The following is a 12,647-nucleotide window of genomic DNA, read 5'->3' as shown; positions in this document are numbered from 1 at the left end:
CAGACTTTAATGCACTGTACATATGAAACATCTGGGCACCTTGCCAAATGGCTTTTTCTGATTGAGTAGGTCTGCGGTAGGCCCTGTGCGTTTCTGTAAAGTTCCCAAATGATGCCGGTCCATGCATTATACTCTGTAGCAAAAGAGTGCATGTTGCGATGCATTGATTTTTGTGAGTTAAGTGAACTGTGGGCTAACCTGGTAACTTAAACCCTCTTTTCCTTGTTTGTGGAGAGAAAGGGGATCCTAAGCTCCAACTGGGGAGAGTTTATAACCTCCATCCTCATGCTGGTCCCAGTGATGGGAGAGGCTTCCTTTTACTTCTTTATAACCTAGAATGGCTCCTGTCAGGCTTCTGAGAGGGGTCAGGACAGTGAGCAGGGGGAGGAGCTGGCAAGCATCTTGGGTTAGGAGTCCTAGGGGTGATTGCTTCCGTAAGGACTTGATCAGTGGTGGAGTGAGCGCTTCCAAGAGGAAGGTTTGGGGATAAGGGCAGCGTCTGTCAGCACTGACTTGTGGGCAGTAAGGGCAAGAGGGGCAGGCATGTCAGAAGGGACTGGCAGAAGAGGAGCCAGAAAGGAGTACTGGGAGTGGGCAGCAGCCATCGGTACAGATGTAAATATAAATGGCCTCAACTTGGACACATTTCTGTTTTTGCAGCATTTTAAAGATTATTTGAAGCAGGCAACTTTTTAGTTTATTTACTTATTTATTTTTAAAGATTTCATTTATTTATTTTTAGAGGGGAAGGGAAGGAGAGAGGGAGAGAAATATCAATGTATGGTTGCCTCTCATGCGTCCCCCGCTGGGAACCGGCCCGCAACCCAGGCATGTGCCCTGACTGGGAATCGAACCGCGATACTCTGGTTTGCAGGCCCGCGCTCAATCCACTGAGCCGCACCAGCCAGGGCTGAAGCAGGCAACTTTTTAGTTTAAAAAAGGCAGCGGAGTTAAAAGTTGAGTTTGCCTCCTTTTCTAATTAGTGTATGGATCAAGCTAGAGAAGATAATCTGTTACTGCCCTTTTCGTCAACAGAATTGCGAAATGGTCTTTAATTCATATGTTTTGACTATCTCCTTTTAAACTAATGGCCATAAGCTACAAATTACTGATTTCTCTTAGAGATTGTTTTTACCATGCAAAGGGACATGGTCAGTTAAATGAAATAATTCAGAATGACACTTATATTTCCGGAGTTTTCAAGTTAAACTTATGTTCTATTCCTTGGGTAGTTTTTCTTTTTTTTCCCCCTCTTATATTCCTTTCCAGTCACCAGCTGTCTTGAATCAAATATTGTGGGCCAAAAGTGGCCTGGGGAGGCTGGCATGTAGTCAGAAGGAGTGATAGGGTCCTAGAAATCTTTGCTGAAGAATTATTCATGGTGCATGCATGAAGATTATAATTATGGAATCACCTCCTTAAACTACAGCAGACCCTTTTGTATATTGCAGTTCAGAGCCCAGATCTGGCATGAATGTGCGTGTAACTTAGAAGCCACATCTCTAGAAATAGTCTGCTCATGTGAGCTTTCGTGAATTACAACAAACACCAAGAGGTGCAGGAAAGCTTGTCCCACAGACACTCTCGGTGGACAGAGGGACTAGAGGACTTATGTGACACCACTATTAGGGTTATTATCCCTTTGTTGTAGTCTCAGTTTTTCATTTAAGTGACTTGTAAATTTAAATGTTTATCCACCATTGAAGCATGCATATAGCAAGGACCATGAGTATTAACTTGCTGGCTCTTCGTGCAATAATTTATTTTTACAATAAGTCAGAATTGTTTGGGTTATTTTTAATATGGAATTTGTGCCTTTTTTCTAAAGACTTTTCCAGCAGCACAACCTCTTACCCCAAGCAGCATGGAGGAGCGGATTGCAGAATTGAACCGGCAGAGTATGGAGGCTCGTGGAAAACTCTTGCAGTTAATAGAGCAGCAGAAACTTGTCGGTTTGAACCCTTCCTCTCCACCAGTATCACCTGTCCAGTCACCTCTCACAGCTTGGACTGATTGGTCACAGATTCATGATTTAAAAGGTAGATAGTTTAAAAGCTAAGTAGTTTTCACTTTTTTGATTTTGCAAGTATATTATTGAACTGAAGAAACATATATTTCATTGGTCAGTTTTATGTAGAAAGAAACAGACTAAGTCAAAGAATAAATGACAGAGGTAGAGCTGGGAGGCCAGTCTCCTGGCAGAAAACTGTTCCATGGAGCTGTAGTAATCTTGGGCGTCTGGGTGAAGCTGCTCCACGTGGAAACGGGACTCACTGCAGTAGGCGATTTACTTAAAACACATGCCACATAGGGTGAAAGCATCAAGATGATGATGTTGAAATGCATCAGCAACAAGTCACAAGTTATTCTGCTGAAATCACTAAAACATGAATTTGTAAATTAAACTTTAATTTCACGTTCAGGAACGTGCAAAGCTAAAGGGGATTCTAACTAATAGAGCAGTAACTGAAAAATTAGCTGTCACAGTATTCACATTTAAAAAGGTGTTGATGAAATGAAGTAGATCTCAAGTTGCTCCTTAGCCAAAGATTAAATGATTAAGACCCTTGAGGGGTGGAGCTCCAGGAAGGCTGTGCAGGCCGTGCTGGCGGCTCCGTGTGAGGGAGGCTCCGTCAGAGCAGGAGGAGCTCTGCGTGGGTGAGTGGTGTGTATCCCTCAGGTGCCCGGGCGTTAGGGCCTTAGAAAGATTCGTGTGTCCCCTGGGTGGTTAACGTAGGTTTCCTTTAAGGTATCTGCCAACAGGACTTTTTCTTTTAGTTAGAAGTTTCTTCCTTTTTGAAACTACAGACCCAGAAAGCAGACTCTATCAGAAATTCCTGGAAAATGACAGATGGTGCGTTTTCCCAGGTCCCTTCCTCTTTATTTTAGGTTTCTTCAAATGATGACTTTGTGTACTCTTCTTCGTAGTCACGAAGTCTAGATGCAACTTCTAATTAGAATGAATAAATTAAATCACTCAATAAGTGTGTACACCTACTACGTGTCTGTCATGTTCTGGACACTGGGGATACTGCATCAAACAGGACAAGTCCCTAGCCCACTTGACTGCTTTAGTGTTCAACTTGGGAAGCCAGCCATAAACAAATAAGCAAACAAATGTATGAGATAATGGCAGTTAGTGCTTGGTGCAATGCAGAAAAATAAAGCAGATTACTCTTAAGAATAATTCTGTGATTAAATAAGACATGTTCTGTTTTAAAAGTTCCTTAAGGTAAAAATATTTTTGTTTATGTTCTTATTTAGTCCTCAACACACCCTGAGAGTAGACAGAGCTGATGTCATACCGTTTGATAAATAAGTAAACTGAGATGTAAATAGGTTATATGGTTTGTCCCAAGTTCTAAAGCAAATTGGTAGATTCGTGACTATTCTTGTCATTCCTGTGGTTATAGCACTTAAGATATTCTTTTCTTAGGTCTTTCACAGGAACCACTGTGGACTATAATGATAAAATAAAAATAAATCATTTGCCATAAAAGCTCTTCTTTTCTAGGGAAACCGAGGAATGTGTAAGTAGGAGTTCATTACCCCCTCAAGCCCAGAAATCACTGGTTTTAAGCAGTGGTTCGTGGGAGCTTCTGTGAAAGTGACTGGGATGGGTGTGAAGCCTTTCGTTAGTAGATACTTAGTAAATATTTGTTAATTGATAACCCGCATCTGAAAATAGGGTCTGGCACAAGTAATGCCCCCTTTTTATTACAAAATCTTTTATTACAAAATCATAAGCATGTAATTCTGTAACAACAGTTCACACTCAAAGCACACCATGTGACCATTTTTAAATGTTCAAATTAAAACAATAAATGTTTACACCCATATTATTACCCTTCCAACCACACTCAAGCAGGTGTTACTTCAGCCAGACCCTGTATTGAAGACATACGTCACTATTGCCATTAGCCATGCAAGCTCTTTGGCTAACTTGCCCCTCCTACTTAAAGTCTTCAGTAGTAGTAATAATGTAATACATGTAGAAGATTTAAAGTTTCACTGAATGACTTCAGAATTTTTTTTCTTTCTTTGGAAAACTTTAGATAAGCTACCTTTGACAAAAATCTCAAGTTCTTTAGGGCTAGCTTTTAATTTCTGTTTTTCACTTCCAGATTTGACATGATACCACTTGTCTGAAGATTGTGGCTCTCTGTGAACTGGCATGCTACTGAATTGACACTAGTAACTAAAGTTTCTTGTCTCACAGTTCATTAAAAAATAATCCTTCAAGTATATCTGTGGGCCATAATGATAAAAATATAGAAAGAACTCTCAAATTTAATGTGAAATGGACAGTAAGACAGAAACCAAGTTAAATTTTATATTTTTATTTTAATAAAAGGTAATGAACTAATATTGATTGTTATATTTTAGAAGGAGGAAAGAGGACAATCGAGGTGTCTATTCCAGGAGCAGAAGCCCCAGAAAGCTCAAAATGCAGTATCGTCTCTCCTACCAGTGGACTCAGTACAAGAAGGTAGGGTTACAATGGGAATATTTACTTAAAAAAGTCAAGCATGGGGTATGTGTCATTGTGAGAAAAGAAAGTACGTAACGTTTGACTAAGGTTCAGACTCACTGATGTAAAGAAAATAAAGTAGTTGGAGAGGACAATTTTGGGGGAGGAAGAAGGGGCGTAGAAAGCAGGGCTGGCTAATGAAAACAAAAATGGGTAAAAGCACATATATAGAATGCTTTATGGGTTACAAAATTAGGAGATGATGTATGACAGGGTGGGTAATTGACCTCTAGTGTTTTCCTCCTTTATGATAAAGAGACCGAAGCTCACAGAGCTAATTATGTGGTCTGCCTGTGTGGGTTCCATGTGGCAAATGGTGACACAAGGGATGTACGTGCCCGCTTTCCATCCCCACTGCGTGTCTGCTGTCGCACGGCTCCGCTCCACCTCTTGTTACTCTTCCACGGCCTGGGTCGTTGTCTTCACCCCTGCACATCCATTCCCCCCTTCAATGTTAAAAACGTACTAGTGTGATGCTGTAATGGTAGATGCATGTCGTTACACATTTGTCAAAACCCAGAGAATGCGTATGTAACGCTATGCTTGTACCCTAATATAAACAATAGATTTATTTAATAATAATGTAACACTATTACCTCATTAATTGTAACAAATGTGCCACATTGATACAAGGTGTTAATAATCACCTTAGGGGAGGAGGGCCTGAGGACTATATTGGAACTCTTGGTACTTCACACTCAATCTTTCTGTAAGTGTAAAATTACTCTAAAAAAGGAAAGTGTATTAATTGTAAAAAAGACTTAGGTTAGTGAAAATGTTATGAATAATTTATCTCATTTGGACTTATGTCAGCCATGCCTTTTCAAGTTCTTGCCATTATCGAGAATTGTCAGTCTTACATAATTTCTGAACGTTAGTAATGATAGATTACTCTCTCTCTCTTATTCCTCACAAATAGGTCTTCAGGGGCTACTAGTAATTCTTGTTCTCCACTCAATGCCACCTCAGGAAGTGGGCAACTCACACCTGTTAATCCAAGAGCAAAGGTATATGATAAAATGTAATTGTGAGCTGTATATGGGGGCTGGAAGGTGAGGGTGGGAGGTGGCTGGTTTAGTGATTTTCATTCTTAATTATTGTGTCTGTTATCCTAAAGATGATGTGGAATTTTCAGAAGTAAAGAAATATGAATTTACCTTCATTAGAAAAACACAAAAGCCATGTACTTCTTCTGTTTTGTAGAGTAACTAAGGAATAAGATAAACTTCAATAGGATTTGAACAATCCTTAAAGACTAGGAATTACTGGTTTCGGGGAGAGCGTCCAGATAGTGTGGCAGGGCCTGGGCGTGTGCCTTACATGTGCCGTAGGCGTCCTGAGATGCTGGGGCCCTGGGTCCCTGCTGCAGCCGGGTGGGGCTTGGGAGCGTCAGAGCCCGGGGCAGGTCACGCTCTGTGGCCCCAGGTGCCATACGGAGGTGTTCTGATTACACTTGGCTCAAAGAGTAAATAAATGTCTTACACATTTGTCATGTGTTCTCATTTATTGTAGGATTGCATAGAAACTAAGCATCTTACAGTATATCCAAAATTTTAGCAAAAGGCATTTTTGTGTGTTGATGATACAGCCGAACAGTTCCTCTGAGTGTTTGGTCATAGCAAATGTGAGGATATCTTTAAAATAATAAACATCACATCTGAAAACTTGAGCTAACAACTTCTGATATGGGGGAATCTTCTTTGCTGCTCGTGTTACCACTTCAGTAATTAGACCAAATAGTGAATGTTTCAATAAACATCCAGTATTTACAGTCCAGATTAATTGATGGGCTCAGATATCCCAATTGTCCAACACTGGAAAATTTGACCATCGCTGTTTAATATATTCTAAAAATGCTTTAAAGTAAACTATTTTATAAACAAATTTAATTTGCAAGATTAAATAATTGTCATTTTTAAAATTGTACCTCTGATTTGCATAAAATATGGATTTATCATTTTTTTAAAAATTAGGTCTCCTAAATCAACAAGGGTACCTGCTGTCCAGGGGATCAGTTACGTGGGAGTCTGTCTGTTAGAGAATAAAAATGGCCTCTGGTACTGTGCAGGGGCGTAGGGTTCTGTGTATTTGCATGGACTCACATTTCTGATTAGTTTTTTAATCTCTTTTGCATCTCTGTTTCAACAGACTGAGAGACGAAATGAAGAAGGCTGGTTTGCTCTTTCTACCCACGTGTCATGAGTGAGGTCAAGTTTTACAACTGCCTCCCTCTCACAGTATATTCTTGAGCTTCCACCCCCTTTCCCTGCTCTTGCTTTCGAGTTTTTGTCCTTCTTTCAGATAAAACTGCAAAGATCTTATAGAACAAGGAAATAAAGTAATTATTTTATTTTTGAACTTTCAAATATATTTCTATCAACTAACCAAACTGCAATGTCCTGTAAAAATTTTGGCTATAGGAAAAATAAACTTTCATATTCTAATATTTTATAAGGATTTTAAAGTTTGCGTAATATATTATTACCCTTTTTCAGTTTTTTTTGTCTAATATATCTTTTTTTTACCTCATCTCCTGTCTAATATATCTTAAATATTGATCTATTTGATTTTTTTCTGAAGAACTAAGTTGCTGCATATGCATCATAACAGAATGCCTTTGTGTGATTAAAGTCTGGCTTTCAGAAAAATTGAACACCCTCTTTGGTTGGTTGTTTTTGGAAGAGTCACTGTAGCCCATTACTTTTCCATCAGTGGAATGTACAGCTTTAAAAAGTGGGCATGAGAGTAATCGTTTATATATGCTTCAGCAGGTTAGAGTGGTTGTATATATTGTAAAATTCTTACATGGTCTTTAAATGTGAACGTGTCGCCAATAATGGTAATGCACATAAAATCAATAATGATCATAGAGCTCAAATGTTTCAATGCAGTAACATTGACTGATTGGTGTATTTAGTATTTGAAACAAAATTGAATACGAAAAGTTGCTATCAATTTTCCTAGGCCTGAATCTATTAAGCATTCAGGGTAGGTCTTTCTTTAAGGCACCTGTTTGGCTTTCACGCATTGGTTTCTGTTTTAAACTTGGTTTTTGAAATATCTGCTCCCTGGCTGTGTAGTAGGAATTCCCCACCTAGTGAGGTGGTTATGGGGCGGGGGCGGGGAGGCACACTGAAACTGTATTTGGGGACTTTCTCCGATGAGGGAACCGGCCCTGAGGGAACCGTCCCTTCTCCTGCAGTCACTGAGTCTGTGTTCTCGGAAGTGTCTGATGCAGCTTTCCTTTGGGCCTCTTCACTATTGTAGCCAAAAATAATATTATCATCTTCTGGTACCATTTTATTTACATAAAATCATCTGTATCCATTTGCATTATTGCAAATAGTGCAAAATTCTCCTATCCATATTGCACTTTTTGAAACATGGTGTTTAAAGATTTTATTTATTTATTTATTTTTAGAGGGGAAGGAGAGAGGGAGAGAAACATCAATGTATGGTTGCCTGTTGTGCGTCTTCTACTGGTAGTTAGCCTGCAGGGAACCGGCCTGCGACCCAGGCATGTGCCCTGACTGGGAATCGAACCGCGATCGTCTGGTTCGCAGGCCCGCGCTCAATCCACAGTGCTACGCTAGCCAGGGCTGAAACGTGGTGTTTAATAAATACTATCTCTCCCTGGGATATAAACCATTTTATTTTTATTCCTTATATTATTGAAATGTAAGATTATCTGCTTGGTTTGTGAATGCATTTTTTTTACATTTGTTTTCCTAATTATTCTTCAACTGGTTGGCTCTTTATCTTTGTTTTTTCCTTTCCTTATATTTCTGTAAACCTCAAAAGCCAAGATTCTCAACTTTGGGAGCATTTAAAAGATGCCAGAGTGACTCCCTGAGGGGCTTGTTGAGGCCTGGGCACACCGTTTTTAAAAGCTCAGAGTGATTTAATGTGAAGCCAGAGTTGAGAACCAGGACAAAAACTTTTATCACTAGCTCACTGGCAACCTGTGGGCCTGACGTTCAAGTATCCATCTTGTTAATGTTGGGTTTTGCTACAAAAGTAGATTTAAAAACTCCAAGAATACCAGCTGTAAAAGCCTTTCTTTCTTAGGCCTTCTAAAGCAGTGCTTCTCAACTTCAGCTTCCATTACAGGCATGTGAGGACCTTCTAAAATTCATAATGCCCAAGTCTCCATACATATCAAGTAAATTAGAATATTTGGGGGCAGGACACAAACATCAAAACTTTAAAACCTCCTAAAATAATTATATTGTGTAGCCAAGTTTGGGATCCATCATTACAAAGATGTTATTGTCCCCTAATCATAAAGTGGTGCGTACATGGTTTCAATTAACAGCTACATTACTTAAAAGGCCTCCATCAGCTTTCAGAGCCAACTGCATCGGTGGGTCCCCAGTCTGAACCCCTGTCAGCAGCAGCAGCAGCAGCATCGCCCAGGGTACTTGTTAGAAAAGAAATTCTTGGGCCCTACTCTGGGTCTCTTGTTCAGAAACTCTGGTGTCTGAATACGTTCTTTCTGTGATTCTGATGCGTGCTCAAGGCTGGGATCTGTCGCACTGCAGAGGGGCGTGCTCTGCTACATTTGACTGTGATGTATACGTTTGTATTTACTCCTAAGACTCCAAACTCAGATTACTTGTGTTTCTTTTGTTTAGACTCAGGCCACAGCCTGGCACCATATAACTTCTCCAGTACGCAATAGAAAGCTGCTAATCACTTGCTAGACTTTAATAAAATTTATAGTTCTCCAAATAGTAGCTTGGAAGAAAAACTAGATCAATAATTAAATCTGCAGTTGTAGTACAGTCATTTCTACACTGTATAGTGAAATAATTTGGGCTAGCAGAATTTAATAATAATTTACTGTTTACTAAGTGCCAGGCAGTGTTTTAGCCACTTTACATGACTTCATGACAGCTTAATGTGGGTAGATACGATTATCCTTACTTTGCAGATGAGATGCAAGGACGTAAGTGCTCTCTCAGGGTCACACAGCTAGGAGGTGGTGACACTAGAATGGGAACACAGGCAGTCTGTCTCTGAAGCCTGTCCCCTGCTGCCATGCCCCCATGCGTGTGGCACGGAAGCGCCATAATAATAATAATCGCTGTCCTTTATTGAGTCATTACTGCGGCAGGCATTGTGCCAAGCTGCGGTATCCCCATTATTTCATTTCAATCTTCCAGTAAACTCACGAGTTAGTTGTTTAATGCCACCCACCCCATTACGCATGAGGAAATTGAGCCCTGCAGGTGAAGGAAGTTGCCTCGTCCCAGAGTGCTTATAAGAAGTAAAACCAGGACGTGAAGCTCTTTTTAAAATGATTATGGGACTTCTGACTTACAGGATATAACTAACACAGCACCATAGCAAAGGGTGTAAGTATTGCAGTCGGAAAGCTTGGACTCAGGGCTGTCTCCCTTTGGGCAAATTAATTGCGTCTTTCCCATTCGAAGTCTTTCCTATAAAGTTGTGAGGATTAACTGAGGTAAATACCTGTAAATACACTAAGAACAGGACCCGGCTCACAGTAAACACTCAGAAATAACTGACAGTTTTTAGTGTTCAAATACACTATTGTCTGTTTCCAGATTTTTAAAGACATTATGTAGTGAGTTTATTTGAGTTTCTCTAATTAACAATTGAACCCAGTGCTTTTAATCTCAAGGTATTTCACCTGAAAAGGTGTTTGGAAATTGACAAAACAAATTGAGCATGTTATTTGAAAATGTAACTAACATGCTATCTAAAAATAAGTTTATCTTATGTTTTCTGACTTTTCAGACACCCTGGGTATACAATTTAATAATAACAAGGTTAGGTTCTTTTTAAAAAAATCCTAGAGAATACTTTCTAAAGAGAATATTTGAATATTGCCAACAAATGCACGGTTTGAAGTTTTCGAAAGTTGTGTAACATTATGGAAAACAATAAACAAAATGTAATACAGCAATGTTTCCCTATTGACTTCATTAACAAATAATTTATAATAAACTACATCTATTTAAAGACAGTAATTCATTGGCTTCATTTATTTTTAGAAAGAGGGGGAGGGAGGGAGGGAGAGAATCATCCATCAGTTACCTCCTGTACACGTCCTGACTGGGGACAGGGCTGAAATGAAGGCGTGTGCCCTGACTGCGAAGCGAACCTGTGACCTTTCCACATTGCAGGGTGATACCCAAACCAGCTGAGCCACACCAGTCAGAGCCAGACATAAGTTGTTTCTCTTGGGTAAATACCTTGGACATAAAATGGTATGGTATCGATTTAAACTTTGTTTTTAAAGATTTTGTTTATTTAAAGAAACTGCCAAAGGATTTGCAGAGTGTGCCATTCTGCATTCCCAACAGCAGTGTGTGGAGTTCCAGTTGCTCCATAGCCTTCCACATTTGGTGCTGGCAGTTTAAAAATGTGACCCATCCAGTGAGTGTGGAGTGTGTGCATTGTTGCGCGCATCTCCCTGAGGACTGCTGCGAACATCTTTCCACGTGTTTACTGACCACTCATATATGGGATGTGAAGTATTCAAAGTCCTTTGCCCATTTAAAAAATTAGATGGTTTTTTTCTTACTGAATTATGAATCCTTTGTATTTTCTGGATACAAAGTTCTTGGTCATGTATTATTGAGATGTTGTAGCCGTTTTAAAAGTATGTTTTGTAATCAATAACACTAGCTATTCAAAAATCAGTTCGAGCTCTGGCTGCACCACAAGAACACTTGAGCAACCAGCTAAACTGAGAAATCCGTCAAGCTTCTCTGTGCTCTGCGCCCAGCGTCCTGCAACCAAAGAGCCCACACATGAAACTTACTTTTGAAGGCCAACAGACATAACGTAGTGTAAAAAAATATCAAAGTAAATAAACAAACGAACGACAGCCTCCCGAAGTATCTTTGCTGGTGACACTACTCGGTCAGGGGAACTTTTAGGCCATTTTATATGATTAGGAAGGTATTTTTGAAAGCGTTCAAAAGCCGTTGGGTTCAGTACTATAACATCCTTAGGATAATAATATAAACTGGATGTAAAAATTAAACTGGGACACTAAACTGGTAGAATGCTGAACTTTTCCAATTGGCTTTGAACCTGGATCACACCTGGCGAAATAGCTGGGACCAAGGGCGAGTGAGACGAGGGGCCCAGTGACACCCACTCTGGGCGCGCATGCGCTTCACGGCTGCCAGCGTGCCCGAGGCGCTGGGAGAAGGACGCGGAGGCGTCGCCACGGTAACTGCTGTAAACAGAGACCTTCCCCAGGCCGACGCTGTGACTAGGAACGCTGCAGCGGTCGGTTTCTTCGGTAAGTTTGGGCCCTGGCAAACCTGTTAGTGAGTGGGGGAGTAGTGAACCCCTCCTTGACTTTATTTTTAGGCTGCGCCAGAGTCCTTTAGACACATTCCCTCGTCCTTCCAATGGATCAGTTCAACAAGTATTTGAAGTGACCCGCGTTCGCAAGCGTGGAGCGAGACACTGGTTACAAAGTAGACACAGTTCGTGCCTGCTAGTAGAGCATAATCCAGCGGGGACAGCCAGTAGTGGTACGAGTTAGACCCCGCTAAGCAAAAGCAGGGAGTTCGGTGGCAAAGTGCCTGGGTCTCAGGGTGAAGCAAGCCACCCCGCCCCACACTTCGCTGTGTGACATTCGGCTAGTTGAGTCCTCTGCGCTTCAGTTTCCTCATCCCTGAAAAGGACAATGCTGATGCTAACCACACGGGTTCTTGTTACAATTAAATAGGATGATGTAGGTAAAGTGTGCAGCATGTGAATGACACATAGTAGGTGAACAATAAATACTTGTTGCCTACAAGTAGTCATTGTGTCCAGTCAATTGTGAGTTGTTCTGGGTGGTTGTGGACTAAAACCTTTGAGAAGGAGAAGGGGCTGCAGAGAAACTAGGGATAGGGAAGATAACAAGAATTGAGCAACAGACCCTAAGCTGAAGGACCTCTGTGCCATGCCAAGGAATCTGAGTTATTTTATGGCAATGAGGAGCCATTAAAGGCTTTATACAAGAGTGGCACAGAAGCTGTGTTTTCGAATTACAAGAGGCAATGTAGAGAATGGACTAGAGTTGGGAGAGACAAGGTATGAGGCTGGGTGGGGTAGAGCTGACACACCATGAGGACCAGAACTA

General features: G+C 40.6%; 2 protein-coding genes across 3 annotated transcripts in view; both read left to right on the top strand.

Annotated features, from left to right (window-relative positions):
- The window catches only part of SPICE1 (spindle and centriole associated protein 1), a 61,875-nt gene extending 55,142 nt beyond the window's left edge, over positions 1-6,733 (top strand). For both annotated transcript variants that reach the window (XM_037057385.1, XM_037057384.1), the window contains exons 15-18: positions 1,829-2,039; positions 4,387-4,489; positions 5,451-5,538; positions 6,680-6,733. In XM_037057385.1, coding sequence (XP_036913280.1) covers positions 1,829-2,039; positions 4,387-4,489; positions 5,451-5,538; positions 6,680-6,733 — 456 coding nt within the window. The remainder of the gene's footprint in view (positions 1-1,828; positions 2,040-4,386; positions 4,490-5,450; positions 5,539-6,679) is intronic.
- Positions 6,734-11,756: 5,023 nt separating this feature from the next.
- The window catches only part of CFAP44 (cilia and flagella associated protein 44), a 123,110-nt gene continuing 122,219 nt past the window's right edge, over positions 11,757-12,647 (top strand). The window contains exon 1 of the mRNA XM_037057378.1: positions 11,757-11,813. The gene's annotated coding sequence lies outside the window, so the exon portion shown is untranslated. The remainder of the gene's footprint in view (positions 11,814-12,647) is intronic.

The sequence above is a fragment of the Sturnira hondurensis genome, unplaced genomic scaffold (genome assembly GCF_014824575.4).
Source record: "Sturnira hondurensis isolate 20B ecotype Veracruz unplaced genomic scaffold, ASM1482457v3 Scaffold0009719, whole genome shotgun sequence".
Lineage (NCBI taxonomy): Eukaryota > Metazoa > Chordata > Mammalia > Chiroptera > Phyllostomidae > Sturnira > Sturnira hondurensis.
Note: the sequence above shows the minus strand (reverse complement) of the source record. Positions and strands in the feature narration are given on the sequence as shown.